The sequence below is a fragment of the Entelurus aequoreus genome, linkage group LG11, assembly GCF_033978785.1.
Source record: "Entelurus aequoreus isolate RoL-2023_Sb linkage group LG11, RoL_Eaeq_v1.1, whole genome shotgun sequence".
Lineage (NCBI taxonomy): Eukaryota > Metazoa > Chordata > Actinopteri > Syngnathiformes > Syngnathidae > Entelurus > Entelurus aequoreus.
The window spans coordinates 36,109,556-36,128,503 of NC_084741.1; the positions used below are offsets into that span (position 1 = coordinate 36,109,556).

The 18,948-nt window shown below is 39.1% G+C and overlaps 1 protein-coding gene across 4 annotated transcripts in view; it reads left to right on the forward strand.

Moving 5' to 3' along the window:
• The window catches only part of si:dkey-233k19.3 (dynein axonemal heavy chain 11), a 105,071-nt gene that overhangs the window by 14,107 nt on the left and 72,016 nt on the right, over positions 1-18,948 (forward strand). For 3 of the 4 annotated variants that reach the window (XM_062063096.1, XM_062063097.1, XM_062063098.1), the window contains exons 6-12: positions 9,008-9,219; positions 9,311-9,532; positions 9,609-9,776; positions 11,063-11,179; positions 11,256-11,393; positions 11,483-11,598; positions 11,691-11,889. In XM_062063096.1, the coding sequence (XP_061919080.1) occupies positions 9,008-9,219; positions 9,311-9,532; positions 9,609-9,776; positions 11,063-11,179; positions 11,256-11,393; positions 11,483-11,598; positions 11,691-11,889 (1,172 nt within the window). Of the gene's footprint in view, positions 1-8,179; positions 8,536-9,007; positions 9,220-9,310; positions 9,533-9,608; positions 9,777-11,062; positions 11,180-11,255; positions 11,394-11,482; positions 11,599-11,690; positions 11,890-18,948 lie in introns of those variants that run through there. The other variant, XM_062063099.1, reaches the window with a different exon arrangement.

The window sequence follows — 18,948 nt, forward strand, 5'->3', positions numbered from 1 at the left end:
ACAGAAGTTATTAGTCTATTATCAATAAGAAATATGTCTATTTGAGAAAAAATACCGTGTACAGGACAGAAAAAGTAAAACAGCTTGGCATTAGGGTTAAGTAAGCGCCAAGTGTCTGAAATGCCATATTGCTCTATAAAGGACTCGGGCTGATTTTGAAGGGTGGGGATTTCTATTATAAGAGCAGTCTAAGGACTGGTCAAGGCAGCAATTAAAATCACCACCAACGACAAAATGGGTAAAGTTTAAGTTCAGACGGAAAAAAAAAAAGTTTTGAAAAATTATTCGTTATCCCAGTGAGCATCATAAATATTAGCTAGATTCAAATTGTTGCAACCAATGCTTCCCGCGACAATGACATATCTGCCGTTTGGATCCGATATAACTGTCGACATTAAAAATGGAACAGATTTATGTATGAGAATACCCGCCCTCTAGCCGTACTTGGTGAAATTGTAAAGGTGGCCAAACCAGCCCCTCTGAAGTTGTGCTTGGTCAGAAGCCTTAAGATGGGTTTCTTGGAGAAAGACACTTTTAGGGTTCGGTTGTTTAAGGTGATTGAATACTTTGTTTCGTTTAATGGGGGAATTGACTCCCTTAACATTCCAACTGACAAACCTTAAGGCACCGCCTGGTTGCAGTGGTCTGTCAGAGCTCATAGCAAAGAGCTAATTTATGAAGTGTTTGCTGGTCTAGCGAGTCAACGCCGCCACTGTAGGCGCCCCCCCTAATAATTAAGTTTGACATTGCTCAACAAGATGAATATATGAATATTTAGTAGTGGCACACCAAAAGATAAGATAAGTATCCATACTTGCCAACCCTCCCGAATTTTCCGGGAGACTCACGAATTTCAGTGAATTTAAATAAAAAAAATTAATTTAACAAACAGCCAGATCGCTACAATGATTAAAACTAAAAACTGAAATCCACTTTACCTTGTTGGTTATTCTTATTGGCATTCAGCGGAAGTGGGGGGAGGGGAGCGACCGGACAATGTTGACAGTGTCGACAATGCTGTAGATACCTTCTGAAAGTTTCAAACCACAAATCGCTTGTACATTGCTTACATTGGACTCATATTTAAGTTCACAAACTAGAAAAAAAACTGTAAAAAGGCTAAAAAACACTTAAATAGCATGAAGATGAGCAATGAACTCAGTAGCTAACAGCAGCACTGCTGTGCTAAATTTAAAGAGCACAGGAGATTGATCAGCCCAGTTACAAATACTGTGAGGCCAGGCACAAAATGGCTGCGCTGCGAGACACACAATAGGTGAATAAAATGTTTGCGTTGCAAAGCACACAATGAGTGGTTAAAACGTTCGCGCAGCGAGGCACACAATGAGTGGATAAAACATTTGTGCTGCGAGGCACACAATGAGTGGATAAAATGTGTGTGCTGTGAGGCACACAATGAGTGGATAAAACGTGTGTGCTGCAAGGCACTCATTGGGTGGATAAAACGTTCGTACACTGAGACAACGTTTGTACATCAAACAAAGCATATTTTTATTCGGTCTGTGGTTTGTAAATACAAAAGTTCATGAGGGGTTCGTAAATCAATGTTTCATTGTAATTGCATATCTGGCTCGATGGTTATCATAATACTTGTCCTCTTTGACATCTCTGGTACCTATCAGTAATGGTGTCACAAAAATAAAGTAAAAAAAAAAAAATATTCCGTAAAATGCTAACATTGCTGCTAGCTGCAGAGAAGCTTGTCCATGCATTTGTGTCCTCCAGGTTGGATTACTGTAACACACTCCTCATCGGGATCCCTGGCAGGAGCCTCCAAAAGCTCCAGTATGTTCAGAAAAGCGCTGCCAGGGTCCTGATGAGGGTGAGGAAGTATGAGCACACCAATCCCATCCTCCGCACCCTTCATTGGTTCCCCGTCACCGCCTGCATTGAGTACAAGGTCCTCCTGCACACCCACCACTGCACGGTGATGCCACCACTTACCTCACCGACCTCCTCACACCACACACTTCAGCTAGGACCCGGTCAGGCCAACAGCACCGTCTACTCGCGTCCAGGACACGGCTCAAGACTATGGTGGACAGAGCATTGGAAGCTGATGCTTCCCGTCTGTGCAACACCCTTCCTGACCATCTCAGGGCCCCACAGACGGTGGATGCTGTTAAAAAAGGGCTAAAACCTACTGTAGGAGCCATTTAAGGCATCTTTATTTTTGTGTTGGCATTACTTTATTTTGTCACTAGGTGGCGGGCTTTTTGGTTGAGCAGTGCAGGGGGGAAGGCATATGTAGGAGCACAGGTGAGCCAAACGAGGAAGGACTCAGGTGTGGGAGCACAAACCGTTCTTACCAGCAGCAGACAGCAGCAGACAACAGCAGACAACAGCAACAGGCAGGAGAACATATTACACAATATCACTGCAATAATCCCTGGTATGTTTCATTCACCCTGCAAATTCGTTAATAAATATGCATAAACTGGATTTCCGACTGGACCTCACTTCATATACAATGTTTGCTACTGCGTAGGATCACTCCCTCAAACCTGTTGAGTAATGACAATAAATTGGAACATTTGAAGGTGAAGATTGCCATTACATTCAAGTAAGAACGTTGCTCTTCGAGTGAAAAGGACAACAAGAAGAACACCGAAGGACATCAAAAAGCCGCAAGAGGACAAACTGTGCCATGGCCAAGTCTCTCCCTTGTGCTGCTTTCAGCTCCACACAACTCACCCTATAGAGCTGGCAGGTGTTTCCAATCACCCTGGCTGATGAGCAGCAGCGTGGCCGTGGCACAGTTTGTCCTCTTGCGGCTTTTTGATGTCCTTCTGTGTTCTTCTTGTTGTCCTTTTCACTCGAAGAGCAACGTTCTTACTTGATTGTAATGACAATAAATTGGAACATTTGAAGGTGAAGATTGCCATTACAATCAAGTAAGAACGTTGCTCTTCGAGTGAAAAGGACAACAAGAAGAACACCGAAGGACATCAAAAAGCCGCAAGAGGACAAACTGTGCCACGGCCACGCTGCTGCTCATCAGCCAGGGTGATTGGAAACACCTGCCAGCTCTATAGGGTGAGTTGTGTGGAGCTGAAAGCAGCACAAGGGAGAGACTTGTCCAATTATGTCTGGTGGCAAAGATGATGTACAGCCACAAGGTGGCAAAAATGTGGATCCTGAAAAGGAAAATGTGCAATATTTTGAAAAGGCAAAAAGAGCCATAACGTATACTGCCAAAGGCTTGGAAATGAAAGTTGACAATTATCATAAAGCAATAGGAGCATGTGTTAAAAAAGCTGCTAAAATAAGGGACACAATGAAACAACTCATGCATTCAAATGAAAATGATGAACATGCAAATGCTGTAAGAGGTTATTTGGATGAATTGATTCATTTGTGTGGAGAGGCAAGGGAAAATCATTCCTCATTGATTAACCTTACCATTGCCTGAAGAGGAACTTGATAGAAAAAATGACTGGTTTCAAGAAAAGATTAAGATACTCGAAGGTTTCATAAAACTTGTGCATGAATGGTTATCAGAAGTGAAAAAGCTAACCACACATGACACTGCCCCTGTGGAAGAGGAGTCCCAATTGCATGTCTCTGAAACACATGGCTCAGTTGAAACGCAAGTCCAAGATGAAATGCATGTCCCACTTGCCCATGATAAACATTTATGTGTTACACTTTCTGATATTGGAGCCCAGGACAGTGCATCGAATGTCTCAATCACACGCAGTTCCATAACATCAACAACCTCTTCTACCTCATCTGCTCGCATTCGAGTCCAGGCCGAAAAGGCTGCTCTCATGGCAGAGGCTGCTGCATTGGAGAAAAAACATCAGATTTAATCACAACAAAGAATTCAACAGGAACAATTCGCAAAACAACAGGAACAATTCGCAAAACAACAGGAACAATTCGCAAAACAGGAACAATTCAGAATGGAAAAGGAAAAGTTGGAAATGGAAACCAAGCTGGCAGCAGCAAATGCAAGGGAACAAGTTTTTGCAACCATGGGATCTAGGGAAGGATCAAGAGTGTCAAGAATGAGCTCTGAATCACACAAGGTAGCTGCTGCTCCAAAGAAAACAATGCCCCTCTCTGACACAAAGGTCGGGAAGCCAAAACAATTCATATATGAAAAATATACCGAAGCTCATTACATGACTCCAAGACAGGCTGCTCTCTCTTTAATGCAAACTGACAATCTGTCAAAATCAACTGTACAAATGAAAAAAGAGGATGTTAAAGGTCATACAGGTCACACTACATCCCCTGTCACAAATGCCATCAAACAAGATCACATTCTTGATTTACTAAAAGCACAACATGATTTTAATGCCTTATTGGTTAAGCAGAATGTCCATTCCTCTTTACCATCAAGAGACGTACCTGTGTTTGATGGAGATCCGTTTCAGTATGAAACCTTTATAAGGGCATTTGAATATGGAGTGGAGAAAAAGTGTGACACCTATGACTGTTTGCATTATTTGGAACAATATACTAGAGGGCATCCAAAAGAGCTGGTTCAAAGTTGCCAACATATGCCTCCGTCCCAGGGCTACCAGAAGGCAAGACAGCTACTCAAGGAACATTTTGGTAATGAATATCATATTGCAACAGCATATATGGAAAAGGCTTTTTCCTGGGGAACAATTAAATTGGAGGATATAAAAGGATTGAGAGCATTCTCTCTATTCCTCAGAAGTTGTTCCAATGCAATGGGAAATCTGGTCTATATGGAAGAAATTAATATTGTTTCTAATATGAGGACCATCATCCTAAAGCTTCCATACAAGCTCAGAGAGCAGTGGAGGAACAAGGCCTGTGACCTACAGGAGAAGCAAGGCCATCGTGCCATTTTCCCAGACTTTGTGAACTTTATTGAAAAACAAATCAAAATACTCTCTGATCCACTGTTTGGTAACATTCAGGACACTAAGCAATCAACTGTCAAACCCTCATCCGTCCCTAAGCTAGGAGTAAAGTCAAGTCCAAGAAGCAGCTTTGCAACAACATTAATACCCATAGAAACTGTGGAGTCAAATGAAGGAAAAAGGAATGTGATTGTCAAATCTCACAGTTGTCTGTTCTGTAAGAAGAGTGGTCACACACTGGAGTGCTGTCCACAATTCAAGAAGAAGAAGCACAAAGAAAATATAGACTTCTTAAAGGAAAAAGGAGTCTGTTTTGGCTGTCTGAAAATAGGACATTTAAGTCGAGACTGCAGAAATCGTCTATTATGTGAAATCTGTAAACAACAACATCCACAAATACTCCACATTGAACAGACAGAACAAACACAAACCAAATCAATTGGAACCAATACTGTTGTCCCACCTCCCAAGCATACTTGTGGTCATATTGGGGCCGGGGATGACCCCTCCATCTACTCCATTGTACCTGTACAAGTTAAAAGCAACAAGGGAGACACAGCGTTACAAACATATGCATTTTTGGATCATGGAAGCACCTCCACATTCTGCACAGAAAAACTGATGCAAAGACTGAACATTACAGGACAAAGAACAAACATCCTTCTCAAAACCATGAATCAAGTGAAACACGAAACCAGCTACCACATCACTGGACTGGAAATAGCCAGGATAAATACGAATGACTTTATTCAATTGCCTGATGTATTTACACACAAAACCATGCCAGTTTCACCACACAATATTCCAAAACAGCAGGATTTGAAACACTGGCCATATCTAAATCATATCACATTACCTGAAATTGACTCTGACATCGACCTCCTCATTGGCACGAATGCCTCTAAGGTACTGGAACCCTGGGAGGTGGTCAACAGCCAGGAGGACGGGCCATACGCAGTGAGGACCCTATTGGGATGGGTCATTTATGGTCCTTTAAAAGGAGATGACACCAGCAGGCATAATGGCTGCCCTGTTGCTGATGTCAATAGAATATCTATTCTAAACCTGGAGGACGTATTAGTCAAACAGTACAACCAAGATTTCAGTGAAAGATCCAGTAAGGAAACAGAGGAAATGTCAAGAGAAGAGGAAAAGTTTCTTGATATTGTGAGTCACTATGCAAAGATTAAAGATGAACATTACTGTTTAAACTTACCTTTTAAAGAAGAAGATCCCATCATGCCGAACAACCGTTGTATTGCAGAGCAACGCATCCAGAGCCTGAAACGCAAGTTCAACAAAAATGAAAAGTTCCATAAAGAATATACATCTTTCCTCACAGATATGATTGACAGTGGCTATGCTGAATTGGTACCAGCAGACCAGCTGAATAGAAAAGATGGACGACTGTGGTATATTCCACATCATGGTGTGCACCACTCAAAAAAAGGAACATTAAGAGTTGTTTTTGACTGTGGTGCAGTCTTTAAAGGAACATCACTGAACTGTGAACTACTTCAGGGTCCTGATCTTACCAACTCACTTATCGGAGTCCTCATCAGATTCAGACAAGAACCGGTTGCCTTGATGGCAGACATTAAAGCCATGTTCCATCAGGTTAAGGTGTCTGATAAGCATGTCGACTACCTGAGATTCTTATGGTGGCCTGACGGTGATATGCAGCAAGATCTGACTGAATATAGGATGAAGGTACATCTATTTGGAGCTGTGTCATCACCAAGTTGTGCAAATTTCGCTTTGAGGAAAACTGCTGAAGACAACCAAGCTCATTTTCCACCTGAGGTGACAGACACAGTACGCCATAACTTTTATGTAGATGACTGTTTACGTTCGATTCCCACAGAACAAGAAGCAGTACAATTAGTAAAAGATCTGACTGCTCTCTGCCAAATGGGTGGGTTTACTCTGTCCAAATGGATCAGCAACAGCCGTGCTGTATTAACATCTATTCCACAAGAGCACAGGGCTAAAGAAATCAAGGAGTTGGATTTGGACAAGGACAATCTACCAATGGAAAGAGCCCTAGGACTACACTGGTGTGTGGAAACTGATGTGTTCAAGTTCACAGTTGTTGTACCAGAAAGACCACACACTAGACGTGGCATTTTGTCTGTGGTCAGCTCTGTATACGACCCTTTAGGATTTCTAGGACCATTTACTCTGCCAGCCAAAATGATTATGCAGGAGCTCTGCAAGGAAAAGCTTGAATGGGATGAAACCATACCACACGTTTTCTCTCAACAGTGGACAGGATGGCTAGCAGATCTCAGCAAAATGAAGGAGTTTAAAGTTGACCGGTGCATGAAGCCTACACATTTTGGTCATATCACACACTCACAGCTGCATCACTTTTCGGATGCCAGTGAGAGTGGCTACGGAACCGTCTCATATCTAAGACTGGAAAACAAAAACAAAGAAGTGCATGTTGCATTCATCATAGGAAAATCAAGAGTGGCACCATTAAAACAAATGACAATTCCCAAAATGGAGCTGGCTGCAGCGGTCCTCGCTGTCAAAGTTGACACAATGCTGCGAAAGGATCTACAGTTAAAACTGGAGAAATCATATTTCTGGACGGATAGCACAACCGTGCTTAAATACATAAGCAACGAAACCAAATGCTTTAAAACATTTGTAGCAAACAGAGTCTCTTTTGTAAGGGATGCTACCGACATATCACAATGGAGATACGTGTGCACAAAGGAAAACCCTGCAGATGCAGCATCAAGAGGGCTGACAGCAGATCGCTTCCTAGGCTACAAAAATTGGATAAGAGGACCAGATTTTCTCTGGAAAGCAAGCCAAGAATGGCCAATCTTGCAAGTTGAATCCAAAGTCTCTGTTGATGATCCAGAGATCAAACCTGGCATCACAGTAAATGCCATTGTCAAAAGTCAGTTGAACCCAACTAACTATTTCATCCACTACTTCTCATCCTGGATGACACTGAAGATTGCAATAGCCTGGCTTTTAAAAGTAAAGACCACACTCTTGCAACTGACTAGGAAAAGAAAATAAGTTCAAACTGCTGGGAGTAGTGTTGAAAATGATCCTGTCAAATTGAAGAAGAAGAAGAAGTGGTGGAAGAAGAAGAAGAAGAAGTGGTGGAAGAAGAGGATGAAGTAGACAAAGGAAAAGACAAAGAAGGAAAAGGCAAAGACAAGGAAAAGACTAAAAACAACGTACTGGAAACACCAATAACCAAGATATGTCTCCTCCAAACTGAAATTGAAGATTAATGAAGATTCAAGATTAATGAACTATAAATGCCAACATATTTTTATTTTGAAAAAAAAAAACAAAAAAAAAACTGAGAAGAAGAATCGTGTAAAAGTGAATTTGAATGGCTCCCTTTCAAGTAATTGTTACAGTGTAAACAATTAGGGGCCGGTGTGTAGGAGCCATTTAAGGCATCTTTATTTTTGTGTTGGCATTACTTTATTTTGTCACTAGGTGGCGGGCTTTTTGGTTGAGCAGCGCAGGGGGGAAGGCATATGTAGGAGCACAGGTGAGCCAAACGAGGAAGGACTCAGGTGTGGGAGCACAAACCGTTCTTACCAGCAGCAGACAGCAGCAGACAAAAAGCAAACCACAGCAGACAACAGCAACAGGCAGGAGAACATATAACACAATATCACTGCAATAATCCCTGGTATGTTTCATTCACCCTGCAAATTCGTTAATAAATATGCATAAACTGGATTTCCGACTGGACCTCACTTCATATACAATGTTTGCTACTGCGTAGGATCACTCCCTCAAACCTGTTGAGTAATGACAATAAATTGGAACATTTGAAGGTGAAGATTGCCATTACACCTACCTTTTTAAAAAAAGCATATAGCTAATTTTAATCTTTTTTTTTTACGTTCTATTTTTAATGCTTTTATTATGTTTTTACTCTGTAGCGCTTTGAGATTTGTTATTCAAATGTTAAGTGCAATACAAATGAAATCTAATATTATTGCTGCATTACAATAACGAGAGGTGTCGCGAATTAGAGCGGTTTGAACTCTCATTTTGACTACTTTTGGGGCATATTTTGTACATCTTGATCTGTGTTAGAATTTGGAGGTCCCACCAGTGATTTTGTCATATTTAGTTAACATTTGTATTCTCAAAAGCACTCCAAGAAGCTAAAGACATAGACCTCCATCTACAGCCACTGTATGGCCAACTGTCTCGATTGGAACAAGACGGACTCCCTCAATTTGAGGTGTCCATCCCTTTGCTGTTTCACTTGTTATTCCTGATCTGGACTAACTGCCAAGCTTACCAAAGGCCCACACGAATTGTGGTTTTACTTCAGGAGCTTTGCAATCTGCTCATTGAACAGGTAAGACTTGTGCTAATGTATTTATATGTAGAGATTATTTCACATCTTAATCTGTGTACCTGATTTTCACATGCACTATTTTATTTTACAGGCATCTACCTATTTATCCGCAGACTTGTTACTGCGAGAGGACCCAGATGAAGGTGTACAAATGGTGACGAGGGTGATAAAAGTCTTCCGATGTTTTAAAGAGAGTTACCAGAGCCAAAGGGAGAGTTTGGGCAACCATGCAAAAAATGCACCCTGGGATTTCTCATCTGCTATGATTTTCACACGTTTCAACTACTTCCTTAACCGCATGCAACAACTGGAGGTGAGGGTTCACTGTTTGTATCTTCGGACGTCATCCAGGTGTAGGTTTCCCGTCTATATATTATTTTGTTTTGCAGGACGTTTTTGAAATAATGCTGGAATATAAAAAGATGGAAAAACTGGAATTTGGTGGAGCAAAAGGCAAATTCTACAGCGAACATGCAGCTCAGATGTATGTTGAGTTCAATGAGCACTGCCAGTTGTTGATACACAGCAATCACAGCCTTCTGGATTCCACATCTCAGGTGAATTTTTCTCAAGAGGACATTGTTGGTGTCCACTTAAGCATGCTAAATACAAAATATATGCTTGTTAGATTAATCGGAGACTATTAATTGTAGAACGTGTGGAATGTGAGTGTGAAAGGTTTTTATTGTGTGTCTGTGTTCTGTCCTATTGACTGGTGATCAGTCCAGGGTGTACCCTGCCTCTCCCCAAAGTAAGCTGAATAGGTTCCAGCACATGATAAGCAGCACATATTTACTGTTTTCACTAAGGTTTTTCACAGATTCCTTTATAAACCAAAAGTTAGAGAACTCAAGTTGAAATATCTTTAAGGGTGTCAAATTATGTTTTTTTTTCCTAATTGTAAAACATTTCCCTGTGGTCTACATCACATGTAATGGTGGTGCTTTGGTCAAAGTTGGGAATAGATGTTTTTCAGACTGTCTCTTCAGAATGCGCCATTTTGTAGGCAATCATATTTACGTGCCAACGCCGTCCTCTGGGCTAGGCCCCTTTGACTGCATCTCCACCACGACAGCCATTCTGTAGTTTTTTAGCGCTTCCATATTGAGTTTACTGACAGATATAAGTTAGAACTAAAAGCTGCTTGTTTTTAGAAATGACAACAGCCGAGGATGCATGTGTATGTACGAGAAAGTCTGCCCCACAACAAGAGGATAGCGAAAAATAAGGACCTTACTGATTACGTCGGACTACAACTGAAAAAAAATGGCGGACTCGGTGAAAGTTTTTTATTGTAACCTCTACCATGTATGGCTATATCTGCTGACGTGACTATGGCAAAATATGTCACTAAAGTTTCAAATTACAAAGTGTTTTATAAATATCTCAGCGGAACCTCCATGGTTTGAAATCCATTTTTTAGGAGCTAAGGGTATCTGAAATACACAAAAAAAGCTACCAACAGGTAAGAAAATTTGGTTTTGCATAACAGGACCCCTTTAAAGCCAAGGTCAAGAAAATCATAGTTTATAACGTGCATTACAAATCATACCATCTATCAAATAAAATAAGATAAGACAATTCCATAGTATTCCAATAAATAGTGTTGATTTTTACACTGAATTGGAAGGACTAATGAAACATTTTAAATGTATGGTAAATGAAATTAGCCTTAGAAATACATGGATTATAAACAAGGCATCCTAAAGTGTTAGAAAATGCTAAAATATATTAAACACAGTGAATATTACATAAACAAACAACACAAGTTTGATCATTTTGACCTGCTGCATTATGAAGTACATTTGCAAAAATACTGCGAAACTAAGCAACTTGTCTTTAGGATTTTGACCAGGATTACAAGAATTTCAAAGTGAAGATTGAGGACTTTGAATGCAGACTTGCCAGCCTTCTGTGTTTAGCATTCAAGGACTGTGCTGGACTGGAATCAGCATTTAAAGTAAGAAAGAATCAGACTCATGTTAATGACTGGATCACAATGGTGAATTCAATTATCTTTTCTTTTCTTTCTTTAGCTGTTAACAATTGTTGGACCTCTCCTTGAGAGAGGACACCTGAGACAAATATTCAGTCTTATCATCCCTTTGCTGCAGCAACAATTCCGAGATGAGCTCGAAAAATGCAAATGGCTCTTTAAGTCACACTTCAGTGAGGTGGGTACTAAAAGAGAAATTAATAGTCATCAAATAAATGTAGGCATTGTTTATGTAACAAGCTTTCAACATTGATTGTATGCTTACAGAAGAAGAGTTGCTTTGGAAAGAACATTGCTTACACATCTGCAGAGTTAAAGTGGGCACAAATGATCAAAGAACGCATTGAAACCCCGTGGGAAAAAATTAGATTTCTCTTCGAAAGGTTGGAACACTCTTAATTTAAAGAAGGAACTTTTCAGTTATACTAATCATAAAAAAGATACAATGTGCTAATGTTCTAAACTTCATTTTCAGATCTGTGGAAGGTGCGGAGACAGCAACAAAGGAGCACCACATGTTCAAGGAGATGATGAGTCTTTTAAATCAGTACAAGGAAGATGTTTATTCTGAGTGGTGTGACGGTTTGGAGCAAGACTGCCAGATGAACCTGAACCAACCTCTTATAAATAGAAACGCCTCAAATGACCTCATCTCTGTCAACTTTAATTCAAAGGCAAGTTAATGGTCCAACAAGAAAAGTATTTGTAAACATTGTTGTATATCTTCTCAAGAGACATGTATGTATGTATGTATGTATGTGTGTGTGCGTGTGTGTGTGTGTGTGTGTGTGTGTGTGTATATATACAGTTGTGCTCATAAGTGTACATACCCTGGGGGAATTTATGATTTCTTGGCCATTTTTCAGAGAATATGAATGATAACACAATAATCTTTCTTCCACTCATGCGTAATTGTTGTGTGAAGCTATTTATTGGCAAACAAATGTGTTTACTCTTTTTAAATTAAAATAGCAAAAGAAAGTACCCAAATGACCCTGATCAAAAGTTTACATACCCCAGTGACTTTGATCTTTTAACATGCACAAAAGTTGACACAAACAGGTTTGAATGGCTAATCAAGGTTCCAATCCTCACCTGTGACATGTATGTTTGTAATTAATGTGTTTGTATAAAAGGTCAGTGAGTTTCTGGGCTTCTGACAGACCATTGCATCTTTCATCCAGTGCTGCACAGATGTTTCTGGATTCTGAGTCATGGGGAAGGTAAAATAATTGTCAAAGGATCTGCGAAAAAAGGTAATTGAACTGCATAAAACAGCAAATGGGTATAAAAAGATCTCCAAGGAATTGAGAATGCCAATCAGCAGTGTTCAAACGCTGATTAAGAAGTGGAAAATGAGGGATTCAGGTAGACCAGCAAAGATTTCAGCCACAACTGCCAGGAAAATTGTTCGAGATGCAAAGAAAAATCCACAAATAACTTCAGCTGAAATACAGGACTCTCCCTGAAAAATTGTGGTGTGGCTGTTTCAAGATGCACAATAAGGAGGCACTTGAAGAAAAATGGGCTGCATTGTTGAGTCACAGAAGAAAGCCATCACTCCAAATTACTTTGTTCCAGAAGTTTTGAGGCTTGTCTCTGTGCTGTTTGGCGTAATGTAAGCGAGATACTTTGTGACATTTGCGCAGAAATGGCTTTCTTCTGGCGACTCGACCATGCAGCCCGTTTTTCTTTAATTACCTTTTCTCGCAGATCCTTTGACAATTATTTTGCCTTCCCCATGACTCGGAATCCAGAAACATCTGTGCGGCACTGGATGAAAGATGCAATGGTCTGTCAGAAGCCCAGAAACTCACTGACCTTTTATACACACACATTACTTACAAACAAACATGTCACAGGTGAGGATTGGAACCTTGATTAGCCATTCAAACCTGTTTGTGTCAACTTTTGTGCATGTTATCAGATCAAAGTCACTGGGGTATGTAAACTTTTGATCAGGGTCATTTGGGTACTTTCTTTTGTCATTTTGATTTAAAAAGAGTAAACACAGTTGTTTGCCAATAAATAGCTTCACACAAACATTAAGCATGAGTGGAAGAAAGGTTTTTGTGTTATCATTCATATTCTCTGAAGAATGGCCAAGAAATCATTAATTCTCCCAGGGTATGTAAACTTATGAACACGACTGTATGTGTATATATATATATATATATATATATATATATGTATATGTATGTATTTATGTATGTGTATATGTATATGTATGTATGTATGTATTTATGTATGTATATATATATATATATATATATATATATATATATATATATATATATATATATATATATATATATATATATATATATATATATATATATATATATATATATATATATATATATATTTATATATGTATGTATGTATATATATATATATATATATATATATATATATGTCCTCTGCATTTGACCCATCCCCTTGGGGAGCAGTGGGCAGCAGGGGCGCCGCGCCCGGGAATCATTTTTGGTGATTTAACCCCCAACTCCAACCCTTTGTTGCTGAGTGCCAAGCAGGGAGGTTATGGGTCCCATTTTTATAGTCTTTGGTATGACTCGGCTGGGATTTGAACTCCAACCTACTGATCTCAGGGCGGACACTCTAACCACTAGGCCAATGATGCATACATACATACATACATACATACATACATACATACATACATACATGTATGTATGTATGTATGTATGTATGTATGTATGTATGTATGTATGTATATATATGTATATATATATATATATATATATATATATATATATATATATATATATATATATATATATATATATATATATATACAATTGTGGTCAAACGTTGACTTACACTTATAACAAACATACCTGTAATGTCATGGCTGTCTTGAGTTTCCAATCATTTCTACAACTCTTATTTTTTGTGATAGAGTGATGGGAGCACATACTTGTTCACAAAAAACATTCATGAATTTTGGTTCTTTTATGAATTTATTATGGGTGTACTGAAAATGTGACCAAATTTACTGGGTCAAAGTATACATACAGCAATGTTAATATTTGGTTACATGTCCCTTGGGAAGTGTCACTGCAATAAGGTGCTTTTGGTAGCCACCCACAAGCTTCTGGCAAGCTTCTGGTTGAATTTTTGACCACTCCTTTGTGGCCAAACAGCTCAATTTTTGTTTCATCTGACCACAGAACTTTCCTCCAGAAGGTCTTATCTTTGTCCATGTGATGTCAGATGAAACAAAAATTGAGCTGTTTGGCCACAATACCCAGCAATATGTTTGGAGGAGAAAAAGTGAGGTCTTTAATCCCAGGAACACCATGCGTACCGTCAATCTTGGTGGTGGTAGTATTATGTGGGGGGGGTTACCCACATATGCGGTCCTCTCCAAGGTTTCTCATAGTCATTCACCGACGTCCCACTGGGGTGAGTTTTTCCTTGCCCGTATGTGGGCTCTGTACCGAGGATGTCGTTGTGGCTTGTACAGCCCTTTGAGACACTTGTGATTTAGGGCTATATAAATAAACATTGATTGATTGATTGATTGATTATGCTCTGGGCCTTTGCTTCCAATGGAACTGGTGCTTTACAGAGAGTAAATGGGACAATGAAATAGGAGGATTACCTCCAAATTCTTTAGGACAACCTAAAATCTTCAGCTCGGAGGTTGGGTCTTGGGCGCAGTAGGTTGTTCCAACAGGACAATGACCCCAAAAACACGTCAAAAGTGGTAAAGGAATGGCTAAATCAGGCTAGAATAAAGGTTTTAGAATGGCCTTCCCAAAGTCCTGACTTAAATGTGTGGACAATGCTGAAGAAACAAGTCCATGTCAGAAAACCAATACATTTAGCTGAACTGCACCAAGTTTGTCAGGAGTGGTCACAAATTCAACCAGAAGCTTGCCAGAAGCTTGTGGATGGCTACCAAATGTGCCTTATTGATCGTGACTGTATGTAGTATATATATATATATATATATATATATATATATATATATATATATATATATATATATATATATATATATATATATATATATATATATATATATATATATATATATATATATATATATATATATATATATATATATATATATACCTGTATATACACTGTATACAGGACTGTCTCAGAAAATTGGAATATTGTGATAAAGTTCTTTATTTTCTGTAATGCAATTAAAAAAACAAAAAAATCATACATTCTGGATCCATTACACATCAACTGAAATATTGCAAGCCTTTTATTATTTTAATATTGCTGATTATGGCATACAGCTTAAGAAAACTCAAAAATTGTATCTCAAAAAATTAGAATATTTCCTCAGACCAAGTAAAAAAAAAAGATTTATAACAGCAAAACAAAATCAAACATTTGAAAATGTCAATTAATGCACTCAGTACTTGGTTGGGAATCCTTTTGCACGGATTACTGCATCAATGCGGCGTGGCATGGAGGCAATCAGCCTGTGGCATTGCTGAGGTGTTATGGATGCCCAGGATGCTTCAATAGCAGCCTTTAGCTCATTTGCATTATTGGGTCTGGTGTCTTTCAGCTTATTCTTCACAATACCCCACAAATTATCTATGGGATTCAGGTCAGGGGAGTTGGCAGGCCAATCGAGGACAGTAATGCCATGGTCAGTACACCAGTTACTGGTGGTTTTGGCACTGTGGGCAGGTGCCAGATCATGCTGGAAAATGAAATCATCATCTCCATAGAGCTTTTCAACAGATGGAAGCGTGTAGTGCTCTAAAATCTCTAGAAGCGTCTGACTTGGGCTATGGAAAGGAAGCACTGGACAGTTGCAGAGTGGTCCAGAGTCCTGTTTTCAGACTAAAGCAAGTTTTGTATTTCATTTGGAAGTCAAGGCGCTAGAGTCTGGAAGAAGGCTGGAGAGAAGCAAAATCCAAGTTGCTTGAAATCCAGTGTAAGTTCCCACAGTCAGCAATGGTTTGGGGAGTCATGTCAGCTGCTGGTGTTGGTCCACTGTGTTTCATCAAGTCCAGAGTCAATGCAGCTGTGTACCAAGAGATTTTAGAGCACTACATGCTTCCATCTGTTGAAAAGCTCTATGGAGATGATGATTTAATTTTCCAGCATGATCTGGCACCTGCCCAGAGTGCCAAAACCACCAGTAACTGGTGTACTGACCATGGCATTACTGTCCTCGATTGAACTGCCAACTCCCCTGACCTGAACCCCATAGAGAATTTGTGGGGTATTGTGAAGAAGAAGCTGAAAGACACCAGACCCAATAATGCAAATGAGCTAAAGGCCGCTATTGAAGCATCCTGGGCATTGATGCAGTAATCCGTGCAAACGGATTCCCAACCAAGTACTGAGTGCATTAATTGACATTTTCAAATGTTTGATTTTGTTTTGCTGTTATAAATCTTTTTTTTTTACTTGGTCTGAGAAAATGTTCTAATAAAAATAAAGGACTTTATCACAATATTCAAATTTTCTGAGACAGTCCTGTACGTATATATGTATATGCAAATGTATGTATATACAGTATATATATATATATACAGTATATATATATATATATATATATATATATATATATATATATATATATATATATATATATATATATATATATATATATATATATATATATACGTATATATATATACGTATATAGTACATACATATAAAAGAAAAGCAAGCTGTGCATCAATTAGGGAGGTATTATAACACCACAGTAGTCCAAAAAATATTAAGCTGTCAAGTTATCATCAACTTACTAATGAGAATGTTTAATAGCTGGCCGTGTCCACAACTGGCTGCAGTAGTAGCAGGTGTTTTTCACACAGCTTTATGGCGACAAGTAGACATCATATTTGCAAAAAAACATGTCACCTGACACGTAAAAGACATTTGCGAAATGTTCGGCTCTGTATTTTGGAGTTAGTTTGGTAGTTTGAGGTGGCCGTGTGTCCCGGAGGCAAGCACAGAAATGGCCCCAGAAGCGTGCACCGTGCAGTGTTGCTGTGTATAGAGTGCCGGCCCCTGGCTGGCACGGCTCCATGGAGTTGAGTGTTTGTCCGAAGCACGGTAAAAATGATTTCCCCTTTTCTTCTCAATGACAGCATCTCAGTCACATTGCGGCTATTTTTGTGACTTTCTGCATTTAGATTCTGTTTTTAGCGCAAATCTATGATTCGGTTTATTTCCGCGTACCCAGAAGTGGGGCGGTAAAAGTTTGACTCCGATTGGCTGTTCTGCTGTGTCTTTTTTTATGCTTTGCAGCGGCACCTGAATGAATGTTTCTGTGTGCGCTTGTTATAATTACGACTGTCAGATGGATGAAAAAGTATGGATAGCAGTTTTATAAGTCCAGAATTTTAACCGTCCACTTGGACCGACCTAATTAAGAACTGGTACCTAAAAATACCGGTACTCGGTTTTGTTTAACTCTTTCGGTACCAGTCACAAACGAGAATGTTAGTCTTGTTATATGTCATCACAGAAGTCTCGCAAGATTACAACGGCCGTATTTTATAACAGATCTCCGGTCAACCAATTCATGACTTTCCAACCGGACATCGACAATTTCATACTGTATATAGATCGATCCAGAGGCTCGCCAAACTACGTATTCATATCTGTAAAGTTAAAATCTGGTATATTCTTTCATAACCTGTTCTGATTAATAATCCGCAATTACAGAATGTTTAACAGGGTGAATATTACATTTTATTAATAAGTATGAGAGAGTTAAATCATTGTCATGCAGAGATATGAATGCCATTAACTTGTACAAGATGTAAAGTACAGAATATCAGAAACATTTATATATGTAGAAAACATTTCACCTAACATCTTTAAAATCAAAGCATGATCGTAACAATCCACATTTTGTGTTATTAATGCATGAAACTGCTATCTAAACATGGAAGTGTAGCTCCTCTCCTCTAAATGCAAATGCTATTAAAGCAGGAATACAAATTCTGTATTCCTACAAAATACAAGCTCTGGCGAGACACCTATGCACTGCAGGTAATTCTTTGTATTCTCTTTAAAAACGTGTTAATATCCTTTTTGTGTTAAGCGTCATGTTTAAAAACGTATAATTAAAGCAAATTAATTGTCCAGTCATTGTATGTAAAACTTTTTTAAAATCTGTGTCTCGGGTACACTGATTAGTAATGAAAAATTATATCTTTCTGCGATTAATCACAATTATTTTTGAGTTAATTATGAACAATGCGATTCATATTTTAATCGTTTGATAGCCCTAAAAAAAATAAATGAATATATATAGGAAATATTTTAAATATTGTGGGTATATACCACTGATAGTCACACACACACTAGGTATGGTGAAATTAGCCTCTGCATTTGACCCATCCGCTTGTTCCACCCCCTGGGAGGTGAGGGGAGCAGTGAGCAGCAGCGGTGGCCACGCTCGGGAATCATTTTGGTGATTTAACCCCCTATTCCAACCATTGATGCTGAGTGCCAAACAGGGAGGTAATGGATCCCATTTTTATAGTCTGGTGTGACTCGGCCGGGGTTTGAACTCACGACCTACCGATCTCAGGGCGGACACTCTAACCTCAACCCACGATATTTAAAATATTTCCTACTGTCGGTAAGGATTTAGATCTTTTGGTTTCTGTCCTTAAAGTCCTGTGTCAAGGGATTTATTTCCTGAGTTTGTAAACAATAACAAAAACAACAGGTATAGAAAATATCTAATCATTGTAGTATCGACCATATAT